The sequence below is a fragment of the Erinaceus europaeus genome, chromosome X (genome assembly GCF_950295315.1).
Source record: "Erinaceus europaeus chromosome X, mEriEur2.1, whole genome shotgun sequence".
NCBI classification, from domain to species: domain Eukaryota; kingdom Metazoa; phylum Chordata; class Mammalia; order Eulipotyphla; family Erinaceidae; genus Erinaceus; species Erinaceus europaeus.
In genome coordinates, this window is record NC_080185.1 from 85,508,849 (window position 1) to 85,534,694 (window position 25,846).

Here is a 25,846-nt window from a genome sequence, read left to right on the forward strand (position 1 = left end):
CAGAGCCTGTGTAACATCTGAGTCCCTATTGGTTTGAGTTTGCAGTTCCTGGCCACAGCTGGGAATATTGCAGTTTTCAGTCATTCCAGGACTAGTCTTTCGCAAGTGGCAGAGCAGTTTACCCTAACCTCCCTTCAGAGACTGGGGCAGTCGCTACTATCACAGCTTTATGGCCCTCACCCCTTCTCCATCCACTGACTACATGTATCTGCAGCTACTTGTGGCTAAATGAATGTCTTAAGAAGTTATATTTGTAACTGGAAAGTTTTGAGGTGATTTTTTTTTTATTGCTTTAAGTAGTTGATCATGGGAGCAAAGAGCAGCAGCTGATATTTCCTGGCCACACCACCAGAAGTTGGCTAGAATTAATTTTCCTAGCGGGATGCTGGGACCTGAGTAGACCACAGGGCTTTAGTTATTGGACAAGTTTTTCCTTAAACACTGGTGAGACCCTGTGGGCAGTTTAATATCCTGTTTTCCCTGAGTTCACAGGTTAAGCACCCAAACCCTCTTTCCTGCCCTACTGTATAATTCCCAAAATGGCATCATCAGTTACCACTAAACATGTCTTTCTAAGTCCTAAGAATCCCTCCTTCAGTTAATTTATTTTTACTAGAATACTACTTAGCTCTAGATTATACTGGTGATGGGGATTGAACATGGGACCTCAGAGCCTCAGGCAAGAAAGTGTTTTTGCATAACCACTATGTTATCTCCCTAGCCCTTCTTTAGTTAACTTTTTAAGATCTATATTTTATGAGAGATAAAGAAGCAAAGGCAACAAAGAACCACTCCATCAGCCATAGAGTTCCACTTTTATCTGTCCTTGGCGGTCTTTTCTGGTGCAGGGTCCAACCTGGGGCTTCATGCAGAGAAGGTGGTAGTCTATCTGGTGATCCACCTTTGGCACTGGGATTCACATTTCTGATCTATATCATTTTGTTTTTGTGTGAAGAACTTCTTTTTGATAGTTCTTATAAGGTATGTATACTGGTGTTCGATTACCCCAACTTTTGTTTGTCTGGAAAAGTCTGTATGTTTCCTCATATCCCCCCCTTTTACACACACACACACACACACACACACACACACACACACACACAGACACACACACGTTTGTTTTGTTTTTTATTGGAGGATTAAGGGTTTACTGTAAATACAATTATTGGTACATGTGTAAAATTTCTCAGTTTTCTATAAAACATTCTCACCAGTAGCGTAGGTCCACCTCCACCATATTGCACTTGGACCTGAAAACCACCCTCATCCCAGATTCCTTTACTTCAGTGCAATATACCAAATCCAGTCCAAGTTCAACTTTGTGTTTCCCTTTTTGTTCTAATTTTGGAACTTCTGTCCATGAGTGAGATCATCCCTTATTCATTCTTTTCTTTCAGGCTTATCTCATATAGCATGATTCCCTGAAGCTCCATCCAAGATGAACTGAAGAAATGAATTCATCATTTTTAATAGCTGAGTAGTATTTCTTTGTGTGTATATACCACAATTTTCTCAGCCATTCATAAGTTGTTGGACACTTGGGTTGCTTCCAGGTTTTAGCTAATACAAATTATGCTGCTATGAACATAAGTGTACACATATCTTTTTGGATGGGTGTTTTTGTTTCACTAGGATATATTCCCAGGAAAGAAATTGACTGATCATAGAGTAGATTCATTTCTAGCCTTCTGAAAATTTTACGCACTGTTCTCCACAGGAATTGGACCAATTTACATTCCCACAAGCAGGGCAGAAGGATTCTTTTGCCCTCACAACCTCTCCAGCATCTGTTGTTGCTATCTGTCCTGATGTATGATATTCTCACAAGGATGGAGTGGTATCTCATTATTTATTTCCATTTCTATGACAATCAATGACTTGGAGTATGTTTTTCATGTCTGTTGCCCTTTTATATCTCTTCTTTGTTGGATATTCCATTCATATCCTCTTCCCATTTTTAGATTAGGTCATTTTTTTTGTTGTTGCTGAGTTTGGTGATATATATATATATATATATATATATATATATATATATATATGTTCTTAGCCATGTTTGATGTATAGCATGAAAGATCTTATCCCATTCTGTAAAGAGTCTCTTTATTTAGTGGTGGTTTCTTTTGCTGTGTAGAAGTTTTTTTAATTTGATGTATTCCATTGGTTTATTTTTATTTTTATTTATTTTATTTATTTATTCCCTTTTGTTGCCCTTGTTGTTTTATTGTTGTAGTTATTATTGTTGTTGTCGTTGTTGGGTAGGACAGAGAGAAATGGAGAGAGGAGGGGAAGACAGAGAGGAGGAGAGAAAGATAGACACCTGAAGACCTGCTTCACCACCTGTGAAGCGACTCCCCTGCAGGTGGGGAGCCGGGGTTCGAACAGGGATCCTTATGCCGGTCCTTGTGCTTTGCGCCACCTGCGCTTAACCCGCTGCGCTACAGCCCGACTCCCTATCCATTGGTTTATTTTTATTTTAGTCTTCCTTTCAATTAGACTTGTATCATTAAGATGCCTATAAAATTTAGATGGAAAAGAGTTTCACATGGTCTGGGAGGTGATTCAGTGAATAAAGCATTGGACTCTGAAGCACGAGGTCCTGAGTTCAGTTCCTGGCAGCACATGTACCAGAGTGATGTCTGGTCCTTTTTTCCTATCTTCTAATAAATAAATAAATAAATAAATAAATAAATAAATAAATAAATATTTTGAAAAAGAGTTCCATAAATATCTGTAAGTATCTGATAGTTTCTGGTCTAACATCCAGGTCCTTGATCCATTTAGAGTTTACTTTTATTTGTGGTGAAATATAGCAGTTCAGTTTCATTCTTCTGTATTTTCAACCCAATTTTCCCAACATCATTACTTAAAAAGACCCTCCTTTCTCCATTTAATAGTTTGGACTCCCTTGTCAAAAATTAAATGTCCATGGTTGTGGGAACTTATTTCTGAGTTCTCAATTATATCCCATTGGTCAGGGTGTCTGTTTTTGTTCCATTACCAGGCAGTTTTGATTACAGTGGCCCTATAATAAAGTTTTGGATCTAGGAGCATGATGACTCCCGTTCTGTTTCTTTTTCTCAGGATTGTACTGGCAATTCTAGGTTTTTTTTTTTTTTTTTTTTTTTTTTGGTTCTAGATACATGTTTCTAACTTTTGTTCTACTCTCTTAAAAATTAGCTAGGAACAGAAGCCAGACCTTCCACCCTCTGCAACCCACAACGACACTGGATCCACACTCCCAGAGAGATAGAGAATGGGAAAGCTATCAGGGGAGGGGATGGGATGTGGAGATCGGGTTATGGGAATTGTGAGGAATTGTACCCCTCTTATTCTGTGGTTTTGTTAATGTCTCCTTTTTTAAATAAATTTAAAAAATAACCTGTTAAAGGGAGAAAATAAAAAAAATTAGGTAGGAACTTGATGGGATATTTTATTAAATTTTTGTGGTCCAGGAGATGGCACAGAGGATAAAGCACTGGATTCTCAAGCAGGAGATCTCAAATTCAATCCCTGGCTGCACATGTACCAGAGTGATGTCTGGTTGTCTCTGTCTCTCTTTCGCTCTCACTCTCTCTCTCACTCTTTCTCTCCCTCTCTCCCTTCCTCCCTCCCTATCTTTCTCATTAATAAATAAATAAGATCTTTAAAAAAAATGTAGGGGCCAGGTGATGGCAAACCTGTTGAGTGCACATGTTACAATGTGCAAAGTCCCAGGTTCTGCACCAGAAGGGGGAAAGCTTCAAAAGTGGTGAAGCAGGGCTGCAGGCATCTCTCTGTCTCTCTACCTCCCCCTTCTCTCTCAATTTCTGGCTGTCTCTGCCCAGTAAGTAAAGATAATAAGAAAAATTGAATATGGTTCTGGGTAGAATATTCATTTTGATTATGTCAATTCATCCAATCCATAAACATGGAATATATTTCCACTTCTTTTTTATCTTTTTGTATTTCCTTGAATAGTGACTCATAGTTTTCAATATACAAGTCTTTCACTTCTTTTGTTGGGCTTATTCCTAAATATTTAATTTGTGTGTGTATTTACTGTTTTTTTCTTTATTGAGAAAATTAATGGGTTATAGTCAGTAGTAAAAAAATGTACATGTGTAACATTTCTCAGTTTTCCACATAACAATTCAACCCCCATCTAGGTCCTCCTCTACCATCATGTTTCGAGGACCTGAACTCTCCCCCCCACCCCCAGAGTCTTTTATATTGGTGCAATACACCAAACCCAGTCCAAATTCTGCTTTGTGTTTTCTTATTTTTTCAACTTCTTTTTTAAAATTAGTGATTTAATAATGGTCGACAAGATTGTGGGATAAGCAATTCAAACCACCAGAGTGCCATATCCCATCCCCTCCATTGGAAGGTTCCCTACTCTTTATCCCTCTGGGAGTATGGACTAAAGATCCATATTCCTATGTATTTTATTGTTTTTGCTGCTATAGTGAACAGGGTTATTTCTACATTTCTTCTTCTGACTTAGTGTTTGCATAAAGAAATGCCACTGACTTTTGTAATTTTGTAGTCTGACACCTTACTATATTGCCAGATAATTTGCAGGAGCTTTCTGCTAGATTCTTTATGTTTTTATATGTATAGTATTACATCATCTGCAAATAGTGACAGTTTGACTTCTCTTCTGTATCCACTTAACTCCTTGCTGTTGCCTGATTGCCTGGCAAGAACTTTCAACACTATATTGAATAGTAATGGTGATAGTGGGCAGCCCTGTTTGGTACCTGATACTTCCATTTTCTCAACTTTTTTGGTGAGTCTGTCTAAGGGTCTGTCAATTTTGTTTACCCTTTTGAAGAACCAGAATTTAGTTTCATTATTTTTTTACGGTTCTCTTATTTTCAGTGCTATTTATTTCTGCCCTAATTTTACTTATTTCAGTCTTTCTGGTTGATTTAGGGCTCCTTTACTCTTATCCTTCTGGAAGTATGGACACAGGGTCATTATGGGGTGCAGAAGATGGAAGGTTTGTTTACTGTAATTGCTTCCCCACTCAACATGGGCATTGACAGGTTGATCCAAATTCCAGCCTGTCTCTCTCTTTCCCTAGTGGAGTGGAGCTATGGAGAAGCGGGGTTCCAGGGCATATTGGTGGGGTTGTCTGTCCAGGAAAGTCTGGTTGGCATTATGCTAGCATCTGGAACCTGGTCGGTGAAAGAAGAGTTAACATAAAAAGCCAAACAAACTGTTGATTAATCATGAACCTAAAGGATGGAATATTGCTGATGAAGATTTGAGGTCTCCAGTTTGCAGATAGCTAGTAGGCATACTTTAGTTATATTCCAAAGGGCCTGTGGCTATAGTAGTTTTTTGTGTGTGTGTGTGAGAGCCTAGCATTTGATATGCAGGTGGACCCAAGTTTATGTCTGAGGAGATGTTGTCATGGCTGGAAAAAAGGGATAGAAAGCTTGATCAGGGAAGAGAGTAGCTCCCAAATATGGAAATGTGTATAGATATTGTTGACTGTAAACCCCATCGATTTGATGTGATCTGGGGCCTATATTCAGCTTAGGAGCCTATGTGACCTCTGCATCCCTGTAGATCTGAGCTCACATTCTGTGGTCATGAGTAGGAACGTTCCAAGCTGCCCCAATTTCAGAACCCATCTTACTCAGGTGGATGATAGAGTATGTTGTCCAGTCTCCCTTCGGAGGATGGAACATTCTCTACCTTTGTTGATCCATATTGAGGGCAACGTCCTATGGGGGCCCACAAAGGGGTCTATTGTGTCGTTCCTGATGGAGATGTCTGGTAACAATGGAGAAAGGGATCTATTCAAGGTCTAGGCCCATCATGTCTGTTTGGGAATCTCAGGACTCCCTGATTAGGGCCCCAGCTGATGTGTTGGCCAGATAGTGACTAAAGAGTCATTATCTACGCAGCTATTAAGAACAATGAACTGACCTTCTCTAGCCCATCTTGGATGGAGCTAGAAGGACTTATGTTAAATGAGCTAAGTCAGAAAGATAAAGATGAGTACAGGATGATCCCACTCAATAACAGAAGCTGAGAAAGAAGAACATAAAGGGAAACTAAAAACAGGATTTGACTGAATTTGGAGTAGGGCACCAAAGTAAAAGGCCTGGTTTGAGGGTGAGGGTGGATGTTTGGCTTCAAGAGGTGGGAGGGGGGGAGAGGAAAGGATGGGACAAGTCTTTTGGTGGTGGAAATGGTGTTTATGTACACTCCTATTAATTTGTAGTCATATAAATCACTATTTAATTAATATGAGAGGGAAAATTGAGTGTCTCAAACTTTTTAAAGCAGACTCTCTTTTTTAAAAATTTATTTTAAAAAGGAGACATTAACAAAAGCATAGGACAAGAGGGGTACAACTTTACACAATTCCCACCACCAGATCTCCATATCCCATCCCATCCCTTGATATATTTCCTATTCTTTATCCCTCTGGGAGTATGGACCCAAGGTCATTGTGGGATGCAGAAGGTGGAAGGTCTGGCTTCTGTAATTGCTTCCCGTGGAACATGGGTGTTGACTGGTCGATCCATACTCCCAGCCTGCCTCTCTCTTTCCCTAGTAGGGTGGGGCTCTGGGGAAACAGAGCACCAGGACACATTGGTGGGGTCATCTGTCCAGGGAAATCTGGTCGGCCTCATGTTAGCATCTGGAGCCTGGTGGCTGAAAAGAGAGTTAACATACAAAGCCAAACAAATTGTTGACCAATCATGGACCTAAAGGCTGGAATGGTGCAGATGAAGTGTTGTGGGGTACTCACTGCAGACTATTGTGTACTTCTGCTTTCAGGTATAGATTTTGCCCTTGTTTATGGATACGTGTGAACATATCCTCTATCTCATGGGACCGGTCTATATCTAGGTTTTGGGACTTTGTTGGGAGTGAACCGCCTGGAATGGAATTAGAGAATACTATTAAAAGAAAGGTCTCACCCGAGTAACGAAGCTAAAGGGTTGTCATTCCACACCTGAAGTATCTGGACACAGTCTGAAGTGAAGCATGCTGAGGTGGTACTTGTTGCATTGATTAGGTTTGGATCGGTGGATGCGAAGACTGTCTTTTTAATACATAGGCTGAGTCTTTGATATGTTGACTCTCTTAAAAGCTTAGGCCAGGGAGAACAGAAGCAACTGGTGGCACAGCTATATACAAATAATATCAGAGGACATAAATTATGGTGATGTTGTATATGAAACAACAAATCCTAGTAAATGGATATTTCAAAGTTAACCCAATTGCCAAATAATGTGATTATAGCACTATCTATTGCCTTCTTAAACCCTAAGACAATAAGAACCTCCTGCTTCCTCTATAGAGCCTATATTTTCCCCAGTCCTGGAACCTCTAGATTGGGGCTCATTTTCCTGCAGGCTCCTCTCAATTCATACCAAATGATATCGCATCTGCTGATCCCAACCTAATCAACACAATGAGCATGCTTCACTTCAGACAGTCACTAGAGATGTCAGGTGTGGAATCTTAGCCCTTCAACCTCATTACTCAGGTGAGACATTTCCCTTCATAGGATTTTCTAATTCCATTCCAGGTGGTTCACCTCCTAACAAAGTCCCAAAACCTAGATGTAGACCAGGTCCCATGAGTTAGAGCATATGTTCACATGTATCCATAAATTAGGGCAAAATATATACCTGAAATCAAAAGTACACAATAGTCTGCAGTGAGTCAGTATAAAGTTCATAATGAAATAGTGTCTACTGGGAGTTGGGCTGTAGCGCAGCGGGTTAAGCGCAGGTGGCGCTAAGCACAAGGACCCGCATAAGGATCCTGGTTCAAGCCCTGGCTCCCCACCTGCAGGGGTGTCGCTTCACAAGTGGTGAAACAGGTCTGCAGGTGTCTATCTTTCTCTCCCTCTCTCTGTCTTCCCCTCCCCTCTCCATTTCTCTCTGTCCTATCCAACAACAATGACAACAATAATAACTACAACAATAAAACAACAAGGGCAACAAAAGGGAATAAATAAAAATAAATATATAAAATATATATATATATATATAAAGAAATAGTGTCTACTTAGACTTAGATACTCTCCTTACCTATTTATTACACTTTCCTCACTCACTACCAAGTTAACCTTATCAAAGCAAAGACTGCAAAAGCTGAATAAGGGCAAGAGACTGGCATACTTTAACAAAGACTCCTTTTTTTTTTTTTATTTAAGAAAGGATTAATTAACAAAACCATAGGGTAGGAGGGGTACAACTCCACACAATTCCCACCGCCCAATCTCCATATCCTACCCCCTCCCCCGATAGCTTTCCCATTCTCTATCCCTCTGGGAGCATGGACCCAGGGTCATTGAGGGTTGCAGAAGGTAGAAGGTCTGGCTTCTGTAATTGCTTCCTCGCTGAACATGGGCGTTGACTAGTCGGTCCATACTCCCAGTCTGCCTCTCTCTTTCCCTAGTAGGATGGGTCTCTGGGGAAGCTGAGCTCCAGGACACATTGGTGGTGTCTTCAATCCAGGGAAGTCTGGCCGGCATCCTGATGACACCTGGAACCTGGTGACTGAAAAGAGAGTTAACATACAATGCCAAACAAATTGTTGAGCAATCATGGATCCAAAGCTTGGAAAAGTGGAGAGGAAGTATTAGGGAGATACTCACTGCAAACTCTAGTATACTTCTGCTTTCTTACTTTGGTGCCATATTCCAAACTCAGTCAATTTCTGCTTTGCGTTTCTACTTCTTTTTTTTTTTTTTACATGCATAACATTCCCCAGATTCCCATTTAGCAATACAACCCCCACTATTTCATTCATCATTTTTCATGGACCTGTATTCTCCCCACCCACCCACCCACCCCAGAGTCTTTTACTTTGGTGTAATACTCCAATTCCATTTCAGGTTCGACTTGTGTTTTCTTTTCTAATCTTGTTTTTCAACTTCGGCCTGAGAGTGAGATCATCCCATATTCATCCTTCTGTTTCTGACTTATTTCACTCAACATGACAAAGACTCTTTAGTCACTATCAGGCCACCCCATCAACTGGGGTCCTAGTTGGGGAGTCTTGAGATTCCCAAACAGAATGATGGGCCTAGACCTTGAATAGATCCCTCTCTCCATTGTTACTGGTCACCTCTATCAGGAACAACAAAACAGACCCCTTTGTGGGCTTGCATAGAACCTTGCCCTCAACCTGGATCAACAACGGTAGAGAATGTTCCATCCTCTGAAGGGAGGATGGACAACATACTCTATGCTACACCTGAGGAAGATGGATCCTGATACTGGGGCATCTTGGAACATTCCTACTCATGACCACAGAGTGTGAGCTCAGATCTACAGGGATGCAGAGGTCACATAGGCTCCTAAATTGAATATGGCCCCCAGATCACATCAAATTGATGGGGTTTACAGTCAACAATATCTACACACATTTCCCATATTTGGGAGCTACTTTCTTCCCTGATCCAGCTTTCTGGTCCTTTTTCCAGCCATGACATTTCCCCAGACAATAACTTGGATCCACCTTTATTTCAGATTTCAGGCTCAGGGAAAAAGCAACTAGTATAGCCACAGCCTACTAGCTATCTACAAAATGGAGACCCCCCCAACTCATGAATAGTCAATAATTAGTTTGTCTTTATATGTTAACTCTCTTTTCATCCACCAGGTTTTAGATGCTAGCATGATGCCGACCAGACTTCCCTGGACAGACAACCCCACCAATGTGTCCTTTAGCTCTGATTCCCAAGAGCTCCACTCCACTAGGGAAAGAGAGAGGCAGGCTAGGATTATGGGTCGACATGTCAATGCCCATGTTCAGCAGGGAAGCAATTAAAGAAGCCAGACCTTCCACCTTCTGCATCCCACAATGACCCTGGGTCCATACTCCCAGAGGGTTAAAGAATAGGAAAGCTATCAGGGGAGGGGATGTGATATGGATTTCTGGTGGTGGGAATTGTGTAGAGTTGTACGCCTCTTATCCTATGGTTTAGTCAATGTTTCCTTTTAATAAATAAAATAAAAAAGAGTCATCATTAAATTATGCCAGTCTCTTGCTCTTATTCAGCTTTTATAGTCCTTACTTTGATAAGGTTAACTTTGGAGTGACTGAGGGAAGTGTAGTAGGAAGTAGGTGAGGAGGGTATCTAAGTTTAAGTAGAAACTATTTTTTGTTTGTTTTGTTACCAGTTGTTGCATTAACTCAATCCCCTGTTAATCCCTTCCTATGTTGTAGGATGTTGGCTGGAATTTATTTTTCTAGCTGGCCATGGGAACCTGAACTGATCAGAGGGTTTTAACTATAGTTAGATTTTTTTGCTTAATCAATAGTGAGTCCTTGTGGGCAGTACAATATTCTGTTGTCCCTGACTTAACAGTTTAAGAAGTCAGACCTACTGTCCTGCCACTGGCAATGTGTTCTGCTGGGTAATTCTTCATTCTTGAGTACAGAATTCTAGGTTGATGATTATTATATTTTGGTTGCATGGTTTAGAAAAAGATGTCTGTTATAATTTTTCCTTTTCTCTTCAGTTGATAGGGTTTTTTCCCCCCATATACCTCCACCCTCTGATTTCTGTCAAATGTGTTTTGTCTTGAATTTTCTGTATGTGTGTGTAGGGAAGGGGCTTGTTAGTTTCATTGGAGTACTGCTCAGCTCTAGTTTATAGTGGTACTGGGGATTGCACCTAGAATTTTTGATCCCTCAGGAATGAAAGTATTTTTGCATATCCATTATGCTAACTCCCTGGCTTTTTATTTGTTTAGAGTTTGAAAAAGTAATTTAAAAAAGCACTTTCTGATGCTAATACTGCTTGATCTTTGAGATTCTTGGGTATATGGCTTGGTGTCAAATGTTATTAATTTTTTTGAAAAGTCTTGTCATTGTTACTTCAAGTATTTCTGTTACTCTGTCTTCTATTTCTGGTATTCTCATTACACATATGTTAAAACATGCATGAATTGTTCCACAATTATTGAATAATTGATTATGTCATTTTCACCTATTCTCTTGCATTTCACATTTAGAAGTTTCTATTAACGCTTCTTCAAGCTAATTCTTTCTTTCAGTCATGTCACAAATATTGATGAATATATAAAATATATTAATTTTTCTTTCTTTCATTTTCTTTGATTTTCAATTTCTTTTATTGCATTATCTATTTTTATTTTGACTTAATATTGATTTACAAAATTAAAAGATAACAGAGGTATAATTCTACATTTTTACCACCACCAGAGTTCTATGTTCCTATTCTTTCCATTGGAAGGTACAGTAGTTCTCTCAAGGCTGCAGATATGGGCTGACTATTATTTCTTTTTTAAAAAATATCTATTTATTTATTTATTTATTCCTTTTTGTTGCCCTTGTTGTTTTATTGTTGTTGTTATTGATGCCATCATTGTTGGACAGGACAGAGAGAAATGGAGAGAGGAGAGGAAGATGGAAAGGGGGAGAGAAAGACACCTGCAGACCTACTTCACCACTTGTGAAGCGACTCCCCTGCAGGTGGGGAGCCAGGGGCTCTAACTGGGATCCTTAAGCCAGCCCTTGTGCTTTGTACCACCTGCACTTAACCTGCTGCGCTACCTCCTGACTCCCTTATTTCTATTAATGTGTATATATATATATATATATATATATATATATATATATATACATATATATATATATATTGCATCCAGGGTTATAATTGGGGTTCAGTGCCTGCACTATGAATCCACCACTTCCAATGACCTTTTTTTAAAAAAATATTTAATTTATTTATTCCCTTTTGTTGCCCTTGTTATTTTATTGTTGTAGTTATTATTGTTGTCATCGTTGGATAGGACAGAGAGAAATGGAGAGAGGAGGCGAAGACAGAGAGGGGGAGAGAAAGATAGACACCTGCAGACCTGCTTCACTGCTGGTGAATGACCCCCCTGCAGGTGGAGGGCCAGGCTCGAACTGGGATCCTTATGTCCTTGTACTTTGTGCCTCCTGCGCTTAACCCACTGCACTACCTCTTGACTCCCCCCTTTTTTTTAGGGAGGGTAGAAAGAAATTGAGAGAAGATGGGGAAATGGAGAAAGAAAGACACAGAGAGACACCTGCAGACTTGCTTCATCATTTAAGAAGCAGACCCTCTGGGCAGACAACCCCACCAATGGGGTATGGGTTGTCCTGCCAACACCCATGCCCAGTGGGGAAGCATTTACAGAAGCCAGACCTTAAACCTTCTGCACCCCATAATGACCCTGGGTCCATACTCCCAGAGGGTTAAAAAAATAGGAAAGCTATCAGGGGAGAGGAGGGGATACGGAGTTCTGGTGGTGGAAATTATGTAGAGTTGTACCCCTCTTATCCTATGGTCTTGTCAGTGTTTCCATTTTATAAAAATAAAAAGAAGAAGCAGACCCCCTGCAGGTGGGTAGCAGGGGCTCAGTCCAGGATGTTTAGGCTTAGTAATATGTGGACTTAACTGGGTGTGCCACCCCTTCCCTATCTCTTTTTTTCCTATGCTTCAAGATCAGCTGAAAATGGTGAAGTCACCATTTTTTATAGCTGAGTAGTATTCCATTGTGTATATATACCACAACTTGCTCAGCTACTCATCTGTTGTTGGACACCTGGGTTGCTTCCAGGTTTTGGCTATTAAAATTGTGCTGCTTCGAGACTTCAATGAAAATGAAGACACAAGCTATCAAAATATTTGGGACACAGCTAAGGCAGTACTGAGAGGGAAGTTCATAGCTATACAAGCACACATTAGGAAACAAGAAAAAGCACAAACAGCCTGATTGCACATCTTAAAGACCTAGAAGAAGAACAACAAAGGAAACCTAAAGCAACTAGAAGAACAGAAATCACTAAAGTTAGGGCAGAAATAAATAACATTGAGAATAAGAAAACCGTACAAAAGATCAACGAAAGTAAATGTTGGTTCTTTGATAGAGTGAACAAAATCGACAAACCATTAGCCAGACTCACAAAACAAAAAACGGAGAAGACACAAATAAATCGGATACTAAATGAAAGAGGAGATATTACAACAGACACCGCAGAAATTCAACATATCATGTGAGGCTTCTATGAACAACACTATGCCACCAAGTTAGAGAACCTGGAAGAAATGGACGATTTCCTAGATACCTACCAACTTCCAAAACTAAGTAAAGAGGAAGTGGATAACATGAACAGGCCCATCACAGCTAATGAAATTAAAACAGTTATCAAAAATCTCCCCAAAAATAAAAGTCCTGGACCAGACGGTTTTACAAATAAATTCTACAAAACCTTCAAAGAAGAACTAAAACCTCTACTTTTAAAAGTTTTCCAGGGAGTCGGGCTGTAGCGCAGCGGGTTAAGCGCAGGTGGCGCAAAGCACAAGGACCGGCATAAGGATCCCCGTTCGAACCCCGGCTCCCCACCTGCAGGGGAGTCCCTTCACAGGTGGTGAAGCAGGTTTGCAGGTGTTTATCTTTCTCTCCTCCTCTCTGTCTTCCCCTCCTCTCTCCATTTCTCTCTATCTTATCCAACAATGACAACAACAATAATAACTACAACAATAAAACAACAAGGGCAACAAAAGGGAATAAATAAATAAAATAAATATTTTTTTTTAAAAAAAGTCTTCCAGTATAGAGCCCCTACTTCCCCCAGTCCTGGAACCCTTGGATAGGGCCCACTTTCCCGTATGCCTCTCCCAATCCATATCAAATAATATTGCATCCGCCGACCACAACCTAACCAACACAAAGATTGCCACCTTAACATGCTTCACCGCAGACTGTGTCCAGAGACTTCAGGTGTGGAATGACAACCCTTCAGCTTCATTACTCAGGTTCCAGATGCCATCAGGATGCTAGCCAGGCTTCCCTGGATTGAAGACCCCACCAATGTGTCCTGGAGCTCAGCTTCCCCAGAGACACACCCTACTAGGGAAAGAGAGAGGCAGACTGGGAGCATGGACCGACCAGTCAATGCCCATGTTCAGCAGGGAAGCAATTACAGAACCCAGACCTTCTACCTTCTGCAACCCTCAATGACCCTGGGTCCATGCTCCCAGAGAGATAGAGAATGGGAAAGCTATCGGGGGAGGGGGTGGGATATGGAGATTGGGTGGTGGGAATTGTGTGGAGTTGTACCCCTCCTACCCTATGGTTTTGTTAATTAATCCTTTCTTAAATAAAAAAAATTTTAAAAAAGTCTTCCAGAAGATTGAAGACACTGAAATATTCCCTGCCAGCTTCTATGAAGCCAACATCACTCTGATACCAAAAGCAGAAAGGGACACAACCAAAAAAGAAAACTACAGACCAATATCTCTGATGAACAGAGATGCTAAAATACTGAACAAAATTCTAGCCAACCGGATACAGCAGTATATTAAAAAGATCGTTCATCATGACCAAGTGGGGTTTATCCCATGCATGCAAGGTTGCTTTAATATATGTATATCAATCAATGTGATCCACCACATCAGCAAAAGCAAGACCAAAAACCACATGGTCATATCAATAAATGCAGAGAAAGCCTTTGACAAAATACAACATCCCTTTATGATCAAAGGAGTACAAAAAATGGGAATAGGTGGAAAATTCCTGAAGATAGTGGAGTCTATATATAGCAAACCAACAGCCAACATCATACTCAATGGTGAAAAACTGGAAGTATTTCCCCTCAGATCAGGTACTAGACAGCGCTGCCCACTATCACCATTACTATTCAACATAGTGTTGGAAGTTCTTGCCATAGCAATCAGGCAGGAGCAAGGAATTCAAGGGATACAGATTAGAAGAGAAGAAGTCAAACTCTCCCTATTTGCAGATGACATGATAGTATACACAGAAAAGCCTAAGGAATCCAGCAAGAAGCTTTTGGAAATCATCAGGCAATACAGTAAGGTGTCAGGCTACAAAATTAACATTCAAAAGTCAGTGGCATTCCTCTATACACACACTAAGCTAGAAGAAATTGAAATCCAGAAATCAATTCCTTTTACTATAGCAACTAAAACAATAAAATATCTAGGAGTAAACCTAACCAAAGAAGTGAAAGACTTGTATACTGAAAATTATGAGTCACTACTCAAGGAAATTGAAAGAGACACAAAGAAGTGGAAAGATATTCCATATTCATGGGTTGGTAGAATTAACATCATCAAAATGAATGCACTACCCAGAGCCATCTACAAATTTAATGCTATCCCCATCAAGATCCCAAGCACATTTTTAGGAGAATAGAACAAATGCTACAAATGTTTATCTGAAAGCAGAAAAGACCTAGAATTGCCAAAACAATCTTGAGAAGAAAGAACAGAACCGGAGGCATCACACTCCCAGATCTCAAATTGTATTATAGAGCCATTGTCATCAAAACTGCCTGGTACTGGAACATGAATAGACACACTGACCAGTGGAATAGAATTGAGAGCCCAGAAGTAAGCCCCCACACCTATGGACATCTAATCTTTGACAAAGGTGCCCAGACTATTCAATGGGGAAAGCAGAGTCTCTTCAACAAATGGTGTTGGAAACAATGGTTTGAAACATGCAGAAGAATGAAAATGAACCACTGTATTTCACCAAATACAAAAGTAAATTCCAAGTGGATCAAGGACTTGGATGTTAGACCACAAACTATCAGATACTTAGAAGAAAATATCAGATACTTAGAAGAAAATATTGGTAGAACTCTTTTCCACATAAATTTCAAAGACATCTTCAATGAAACGAATGCAATTACAAAGAAGACTAAGGCAAGTATAAACCTATGGGACTACATCAAATTAAAAAGCTTCTTCACAGCAAAAGAAACCACTACCCAAACCAAGAGACCCCTCACAGAATGGGAGAAGATCTTTACATGCCATACATCAGACAAGAGTTTAATAACCAACATATATAAAGAGCTTGCCAAACTCAACAACAAGACAACAAATAACCCCATCCAAAAATGGGAGGAGGACATGGACAGAATATTCACCACAGAAGAGATCCAAAAGGGCGAGGAACACATGAAAAAATGCTCCGAGTCTCTGATTGTCAGAGAAATGTAAATATCAAGACAACAACGAGATACCACTTCACTCCTGTGAGAATGTCATACATCAGAAAAGGGAACAGCAGCAAATGCTGGAGAGGGTGTGGAGTCAAAGGAACCCTCCTACACTGCTGGTGGGAATGTCATTTGGTCCAACCTCTGTGGAGAACACTCTGGAGAACTCTCAGAAGGCTATAAATGGACCTACCCTATGATCCTGCAATTCCTCTCCTGGGGATATATCCTAAGGAACCCAACATATCTATCCAAAAAGATCTGTGTACACATATGTTCTTGGCAGCACAATCTGTAATAGCCAAAACCTGGAAGCAACCAGGTGTCCAACAACAGCTGAGTGGCTGAGCAAGTTGTGGTATACACAATGGAATACTACTCAGCTGTTAAAAATGGTGACTTCACCATTTTCCGCCGATCTTGGATGGACCTTGAAAAAATCATGTTGAGTGAAATAAGACAGAAACAGAAGGCTGAATATGGGATGATCTCACTCTCAGGCCAAAGTTGAGAAACAAGATCAGAAAAGAAAACACAAGTAGAACCTGAAATGGAACTGGCATATCGCACCAAAGTAAAAGACTCTGGGGTGGGTGGGTGGGGAGAATACAGGTCCAAGAAGGATTCAGAGGACCTAGTGGGGGTTGTATTGTTATATGGGAATCTGAGGAATGTTATGCATGTACAAACTATTGTACTTACTGTTGAATGTAAAACATTATTTCCCTAATAAAAGAGAGAGAGAGAGATAAAAGATTTCTGCCAATACTTTCTTCTAAGCATTTGATATTTCCTGGTCTAACATCCAAGTCTTTGATCCATCTGGAATTTACTTTTGTGTTTAGTGAAATATAGTAGTTCAGTTTCATTATACTGCACGTTTCAATCCAACTTTTCCATTTGTTAAAGAAACTCTCCTTTCCCCCATTTAATAGCCTGGGCACTTTTGTCAAAGATTAGACGTCCATAGGTGTGGTAAGAGATAGAAATTTTAAAAGGATGGAGAGAGATATGGAAGAGACATGAAAATACTGCTCCACCATCTATGAAGTTTCACCCATTCACCACCCCCACCATGCCATCCATGGTGCGCCCATGTGGTTTCAAAGATTAAGCCATGGATGAACCACACACATAGAGGGTATGCACTTTATCTGCAAAGTCAAATTCCAGGCCTCCTTAATCAAACAGATTTCTTTCTGGCATATTATCATATCTGCCTTCCACCATGGTTACTTTGTTTCCATGGTCCTACAAGGCAGTCTCAATTGCAGTGCACTTTCACAAAGTGAATTCTTTATGACAATAGCTTTTTTTTTTACTGGATCCAGTGATCAAATTTAGTTCTCTCTCTCTGTCACCAAGGTTATCAATAGTGCTTGGTGCCTACACAACAAATACAAGCAGCCATTTTTTAATAGAGGCAGAGGAATTGGGAGGGAAGGGAAGATAGAGAGGGAAAGAATACAAGAGAATACAAGAGAAATCTGCAGCTCTGCTTTACCACTCAGGAAGATTCCCCTCTGTAGGTGGGGACTGGGTATTTGAACCCTGTTGTGAGCACTGTAATGTGTATGCTACTGAGTTTACCACTGCCTGGCTCCTGGCACTATCTCTTGATGTTGTCCAAACTGCGTACTTTCTGTGAGCAAAACTATGCATAAACATGACTCAGCAATATTTTAATTGGGATATTAATGGTATACAGTTGTTGGCACATGTGTACAATTTCTCAGTTTTATTTTTTTAAATCTTTATTTATTTATTGGATAGAGACAACCAGAAATTGAGAGGGAAGGGGGTGATAGGGAGAGAGACAGAGATATACCTGCAACACTGCTTCACCACTCACAAAGCTTTCCCCCTACAAGTGGGGAGTGGAGGCTTGAACCCAGGCCATTGTGCACTGTAACGTGTGCTCAACCAGCTGTACCACCACCTAAATTTCTCAGTTTTCTGCAAAACACTCTCACCCCTAGCCTAGGTCTTCCTCCACCATCATGCATCAGGACCTGAAAACTCCAAATGGATTAAGGACTTGAATGTTAGATCAGAAACTATCAAATACTTAAAGGAAAGTATTGTCAGGACTTTTTTCCATCTAAGTTTTATAGGCATCTTCAATGACCCAAGTCCACTTGCAAGGAAGACAAAAACAAAAGTAAACCAGTGGGACTACATAAAAAAAAAATTATAGACAGTTCAACTCAAACTGATCTGTAGGGTAACAAATTAACTCAGTGGTAGCACAATATTCTTTTTTTTTTTATCAGACCACCCCATCATTTGTGGTCCTAGTGTAGGAATCCTTAGACTCCCACATAGATATAATGGGCCTAGATCTCTAATATATCCCTTTCTCCACCATTACTGATCATTTCCATCAGGACATCATTATAAGCCCTCTCGTGGTCCACTCTAGCAGCTTGCCCTCCTTATAAAGTAGCAATGGTATGGACTGCCCCACTCCCTGAAGGGAGGCTGGGTCATCCTAGCCTTCCATTTGAGGAAGACTGGCCTGAAATGAGTGCATCATAGAATGTTCCCAGCTGGTAGCACAATATTTTTAAAGTACACAAAAATTATGCCACTTTATAGAACATTCAACATTTTAATTGGACAGCATAATATTTATTCTGTGTGTGGCACTTGAATCACTGTCATTTCATAAAGAAAAAGTGAAATTATCAGGTATCGTTTTCCCAGAGTCACAGAAAATTGCAACAAATTGACTGAGTTTGGAGTATGGCACCAAAGTAAGAAAGCAGAAGTACACTAGAGTTTGCAGTGAGTACCTCCCTAATACTTCCTCTCCACTTTTCCAAGCTTTGGATCCATGATTGCTCAACAATTTGTTTGGCTTTGTATGTTAACTCTCTTTTCAGTCACCAGGTTCCAGGTGTCATCAGGATGCTGGCCAGACTTCCCTGGATTGAAGACCCCACCAATATGTCCTGGAGCTCAGCTTCCCCAGAGACCCACCCTACTAGGGAAAGAGAGAGGCAGACTGGGAGTATGGACCGACCAGTCAACGCCCATGTTCAGTGGGGAAGCAATTACAGAAGCCAGACCTTCTACCTTCTGCAACCCACAATGACCCTGGGTCCATGCTCCCAGAGGGATAGAGAATGGGAAAGCTATCGGGGGAGGGGGTGGGATATGGAGATTGGGCGGTGGGAATTGTGTGGAGTTGTACCCCTCCTACCCTATGGTTTTGTTAATTAATCCTTTCTTAAATAAAAAAAAAAGAAAAAAAAAAGAAAATTGCAACAATGAGCTAGAGTGATATCTCACTGGGTGGAATGCATGCCTTGCCATTCATGAGGCCAGTTTTGAACACTGGCACCACAGGAGAGTTGCCATGGCACTCCAGTGTTCTGCTGTCTTTCCCACTCTGTTTCTCAGATTGCATGTAAAAGAGGTTCAGGAACAGTGAAATCACACATATGTAAGGCCCTAGATCTGCAATCAGTCAATATCCAATAAATTCAACAAGACATGAAATGATGGCACAGTGCTGTACCGATTCCCACCAACCCCTCTCAGCTTAATGGTGAAAGCACAATTTCCTTTGAATTAGTGGGTAAACAAACACCTGAAATACCTTATTCTAAGTTAAGGACCTATTTGGTAGGTTTGCTTACCAGTTGAATGGATTTTCTTTTTTAAATCATTTTCTTGTAGGTTAATGGATTACACTGTGGCTGTTGACAGAATTGACATTCTTTCATCTGGTGATAGAAAACTGCTATAAGCTTCTATTTAAAATAATTTTCTAGAAATTGTAGTTTTTATTTTCATGAAAATATTACCCACACAGAGAAATGATACCAAAAATCTCACAACAAGCCCTGCCAATACTATTTCCCACTTCTTCCCAATGAAAGTCCTGCTAACTAGAGGAAATTGATTTAAACTGTTTTAGCTGGTTTTGCCGTTTCTTCCCACACTTACCTTTCACAAACCCCTTCTCCTTTGTCATCTCCTACACAAAGGCTGAAGAAGCAAACAGAATGTCAGTCTTTCTTGCAGCTAAAGATGGTATTCTAAAAAAAAGCTTTTTTTTCATCCCTCTGGGAAAGCTATCAGAGGAGAGGATGGGATATGGAGATCGGGTGGTGGGAATTGTGTGGAACCGTACCCCTCTTATCCTATGTTTTTTTTAATGTCTCCTTTCTTAAATAAAAAAGCTTTTTTTTACTTTTAAATACTCACAAATAAACTACTGAATAAAGCAGTTATGACGCATATATTCCATGGAATATTACTTTGCAGTTAAAAATGTATTTTGTCCTTGGTACAAAATGTAGATATGATTATGCTTAGTGAAGTAAGGAAGAAAGTAAAAGACAACTCCTGGATGGTTTTGCTTATAAGTGGAATATAGAGAACTGAAACACATGGTCTAGAAAAAAAAAGTAGCTAAACTGTCTCTGAGTTTATAAGAACTATGAGTTATCATGGGGTGGGAGGAAGAGCATATAATTGTGCTGGTGGGTGTGGAATGCCCCCTATAATCTTATAAACCATTATTAAAATACTAATATAAAATCTTAACAAAGTAACAAATAACTCACAAATGGGGCATTGCTAATGTTTTCCCCTTCATCATTCTTTCTGTTTTAGCATATATACTTCCATATAGCTGTGATGTCTGGAGCACTGACAACAATTTTGTGACTGTGTGGGATGGTCATGAAGATGAAGAATCAACAGATTAAGGAAGAAACAGTTAATAAATAAGCCTGGTTCCTTGATGGTATAGGACAGCTGAACCCAGGTCATAATTCTGCTAACTTCCTGGGAAAAAAATGAGTGAATGAAATAAAATGTTTTAAATTATTTTTAAAAAATAGTTTTATTTATTTATTGGCTAGAGACAGCCAGAAATCAAGAGGGGTGGGGGTGATAGAGAGGGAGAGAGATAGAAAGATACTTGCAGCACTGCTTCACCACTTTCAAAGCTTTCCTCCTGCAGGTGGGAACCAGGAGCTCGAGCCCTGGTCCTTGCTCATTGTAACATGTGTGCTCTACCAGGTATGCCACCACCTAGCCCCATAATGTGTTTTTTTTAATCTAGTATCATTTCACTTTTTCTGTTACTTGAAGCTGAATGGATTTTTTTAATGATTTAAAAATATTTTTATTATTTTTATTTGTTCGATAGAGAAAGCCAGGAATTGAGAGGAAGGGGGAGATAGAGATAGATACAAACCTGCAGCACTGCTTCACCACTTGTGAAGCTTCCCCCTGCAGGTAGGTACTGGGGGCTTGAACCTGGGTCCTTGTGCATTGTAACATGTGCGCTCAACCAGGTGTAAAGGATGGCTTTGCTTCTATATAATATGCTCACACTATTATTTTCGCCCATTTCTGGGGTTTCCCCTCGCCACACCTATTATTTTCAGGTAGAAGGAGAGAGACAGAGATGGGAGAGAGGGAGAGATACCACAGTGCTCCCAGTGTGGTGGAGGCCCAGGCATGAACCTGGATTGTCTGCGTGACAAACCAGGCACACTGTCCAAATGAGCTACCTTCCTGGCCTTGTACTAGTTTGTTATCTTGGAATTTGAGGCATGATGTCTTTTTCATGTGAGCTTGAGCTTTGAGCCTGTATGATTCCACTGCTGCAAGCTGAAACTTTTTCTTTTCTTTCCTCTTTTTCCCGGTTTAGAAAGAGAGCTTGAGAGATAGAAAGGGGAGAGATTACAGTGCCTGTCATGAATAATGCTTCACGTGGTGCCAAAGTCTGGAGCCCTCTGTCTGGTGCAGGAAGGGAACAAGAAGCCCTTGGTCCAGCAGCACTTGGGTTAAAATCTTCCTCTACATCTGAGTTATTTGTAACCCGTTGTCATGGTAACACATTTGGCAGTCTAGCCAGTGCTGCAAGCTACTGACAGTAGGAAGGGGAGGGCAGTGGGAGAAGATGGAAGATTTGGAAGTGGGGGTCAGCTGTGACCAGAGCCTCATTTTCCTCCGTTTCATCTCAAGTGTTCATCTGGAGAAGGGGGTGAGCCTCCTGCTGGGAAAATCACTGGACACTGCTCCTCTGCTACATCTCCTGATGTGCTGGATGTGAAAAAAAAAAAAAAAAAAAACACAGCAACCCAGCAGCTGGCTCAAGACCACACAGAAAGTCGGAAGTAGAGATAAGACTAGATCTGTTTATGTGAGCTCAGATCTACAGGGATGCAGAGGTCACACAGGCTCTTAAGATGAATATGGGCCCCAGATCAGATCAAACAAATGGGGTTTACAGTCAACAATATTTATACACCTTTCCCATATTTTGCAGCTACTCTCTTCCCTGATCCAGCTTTCTGGTCCTTTTTCCAGCCATGACATCATATCCCCAGACAATAACTTGGATCCACCTGCATATCAGATTTCAGGCTCCGGGGGGAAAAAAAAAACTAGTATAGCCACAGGCCCTTTGGAATATAACTAAAATATGCCTACTAGCTATCTACAAAATGGAGAAACTCTCCCCCCTCCCAACTCTTCATCTGCACTATTCCAGTCTTTAGGTCCATGATTAGTCAACAATTTGTTTGGCTTTGTATGTTAACTCTCTTTCCAGCCACCAGGTTCCAGATGCTAATATGATGCCAACCAGACTTCCCTGGGCAGACAACACCACCAATGTGTCCTGAAGCTCTGATTCCCCAGAGACCTGCCCCACTAGGGAAACAGAGAGACAGGCTGGGAGTATGAATCAACCTGTCAACTCCCATGTTCATCAGGGAAGCAATTACAAATGCTAGACCTTCCACCTTCTGCATCCCACAATGACCTTGGGTGCATACTCCCAGAGGGTTAAAGAATAGGAAAGCTATCAAGAGAGGGGATGGGATACGGAGTTCTGGTGGTGGGAACTGTGTAGAGTTGTACCCCTCTTATCCTATGGTTTTGTCAGTGTTTCCTTTTTATAATTTTTTTTTAAAAAAGACTAGATCTGTTTATAAAGACTCAGGAAGCATGGCAAACCTGGAGAGGGCCTGTGGAGACATTCGTACATTTCTCCACCAATACACACACTTGCTTTCACTGCTGTTGTTTGTATGGGAAATCTAGGAGTTAGAATGGGTTAGACCTGACTCAGGGTTGCACAGAAGTTCAGGTACTAAGTTGAGCGCAGAGGCATTGGGTCTCCCAGACCTCGTGCTTCCTGAGGGAAAGACAGTCCAGGTATAAGATTCAAGAAGCCCCTCACTGCTGACTGTCAAGATAGGACCTCACAGAGTAGGTCTGATTTGACCAGCTTGGTCACTGAAATCCTCAAATCCAGCACAGATGTGTCACATCTCCCCTCTCCTCTCCCCCACACCTCCTTCTTATGCAAGTGTAGCTTCCAGCTGGCAGTGGCAATGTTGTTGCACAAATGACAGCCCAGTCCCCCCTCATCAGAGTCCACACACACCTGCCACATACCTCCCCTTACACTGTGCACACAGAGCCAAGTATTGCCTGGACATGCTTTAGTGTGATTCATTCCTCACAGCTATCATTCTGTCTCCCAGTTTTGTGGGTGGAAACCTAAAGGACCAGAGGAAGCAAAGTGATGGCCAAGGTCACAGCCTGAAACTCTCCTCCTCTGTAAAGGTGTTTTGCCCATATTCTCTCCCACACTGATTCCTCAGCCCCCAGAGTGCTCCCCCACCGTTGTCTTTGTTGTGACCACCCCTTGACATTTGTGCAACACATTTAATCTGTGTTATGTGCTCTCTGTGCAGCCCCAACTCCCCTTCTCTCCTCACCAGTCCCTCACCAAGTCCAACTGACTTTCCTTTCCCTCCCTCTCTCTCTCTCTCTCTCTCTCTCTCTCTCTCTCTCTCTCTCTTTCTCTCTCATCCACCTTTCCTCATTGCTGGCCACTGCCCTGTTTCAGTCTCAGTATTCCTCACAGGAATGATCTCAAGTGTCCTCCTTGGCTGCCAGCTTCGAGACTGGCCATCTTCAACCACTTGCTTGTCACAAAGAACTGCCACGTTGCTTTCTTCTGTGATGCTTCGCCACCCCACAAAAATGAAAATTCTAGCTGCTTAATTGGTAGTCATGTCATCCATATTTCTGGCCCCCATCAAATCTCTTATTCCTCATCTTTTGCTACCCATGGCTGCACATACTATGCGGTAACTACTGATCAAATTGCAGATATCTTCCTAGAATCCCCCTGTGTTGTCTGGTGTCTCTGCAAAGCCTTCCTCATGAAAGGGCCTTCACACTATACTGCTCCTCAGATCTGATGAACTTGACTCAAGTGTCTCTTTTTTATATTTATTCTCTTTTGTTGCCCTTACTGTTTTATTGTTGTAGTTATTATTGTTGTTATTGATGTCATTGTTGTTGGATAGGACAGAGAGAAATGGAGAGAGGAGGGGAAGACAAAGAGGGGGAGAGAAAGATAGACACCTGCAGACCTGCTTCACCACTTGTGAAGTGACTCCCTTGCAGGTGGGGAGCCAGGGGATTGAACCGGGATCCTTATGCACGTCCTTGTGCTTTGCGCCGCATGCACTTAATCCGCTGCACTACCACCCAACTCCCCTCAAGTGTCTCTTTTTTTTTTTGACTCTGATTTTTTTAAATTGGGGAAATAATGTTTTACATTCAACAGTAAGTACAATAGTTTGTACATGCATAACATTCCGCAGTTTCCCATATAACAATACAACCCCCACTAGGTGCTCTGAATCCTTCTTGGACCTGTATTCTCCCCACCAAAAAATTTTGTATTTAGTGAAATACAGTGGTTCAGTTTCATTCTTCTGCATGTTTCAACCCACCCCAGAGTCTTTTACTTTGGTGCGATATGCCAGTTCCATTTCAGGTACTACTTGTGTTTTCTTTTCTGATCTTGTTTTTCAACTTCGGCCTGAGTGTGAGATCATCCCATATTCAGCCTTCTGTTTCTGACTTATTTCACTCAACATGATTTTTTCAAGGTCCATGCAAGATCGGCTGAAAACGGTGAAGTCACCATTTTTAATAGCTGAGTAGTATTCCATTATGTATATATACCACAACTTGCTCAGCCACTCAGCTGTTGTTGGACACCTGGGTAGCTTCTAGGTTTTGATTATTACAGATTGTGCTGCCAAGAACATATGTGTACACAGATCTTTTTTGATGGATATGTTGGGTTCCTTAGGATATATCCCCAGGAGAGGAATTGCAGGATCATAGGGTAGGTCCATTTATAGCCTTCTGAGAGTTCTCCAGAGTGTTCTCCACAGAGGTTGGACCAAATGACATTCCCACCAGCAGTGTAGGAGGGTTCCTTTGACTCCACACCCTCTCCAGCATTTGCTGCTGTTCCCTTTTCTGATGTATGACATTCTCACAGGAGTGAAGTGGTATCTCGTTGTCTTGATATTTACATTTCTCTGACAATCAGAGACTCGGAGCATTTTTTCATGTGTTCCTCGCCCTTTTGGATCTCTTCTGTGGTGAATATTCTGTCCATGTCCTCCTCCCATTTTTGGATGGGGTTATTTGTTGTCTTGTTGTTGAGTTTGGCAAGCTCTTTATATATGTTGGTTATTAAACTCTTGTCTGATGTATGGCATGTAAAGATCTTCTCCCATTCTGTGAGGGGTCTCTTGGTTTGGGTAGTGGTTTCTTTTGCTATGAAGAAGCTTTTTAATTTGATGTAGTCCCATAGGTTTATACTTGCCTTAGTCTTCTTTGTAATTGCATTCGTTTCATTGAAGATGTCTTTGAAATTTATGTGGAAAAGAGTTCTACCAATATTTTCTTCTAAGTATCTGATATTTTCTTCTAAGTATCTGATAGTTTGTGGTCTAACATCCAAGTCCTTGATCCACTTGGAATTTACTTTTGTATTTGGTGA

The 25,846-nt window shown here is 41.0% G+C and overlaps 1 protein-coding gene across 1 annotated transcript in view; it reads left to right on the forward strand.

The window, feature by feature from the left end:
* FAM120C (family with sequence similarity 120 member C) overlaps positions 1–24,942 on the forward strand; it is a 423,297-nt gene extending 398,355 nt beyond the window's left edge. The window contains exon 10 of the mRNA XM_060183515.1: positions 24,824–24,942. Coding sequence (XP_060039498.1) covers positions 24,824–24,909 — 86 coding nt within the window. The 3' untranslated portion in view covers positions 24,910–24,942. The remainder of the gene's footprint in view (positions 1–24,823) is intronic.
* The last annotated feature ends 904 nt before the right edge of the window (positions 24,943–25,846 follow it).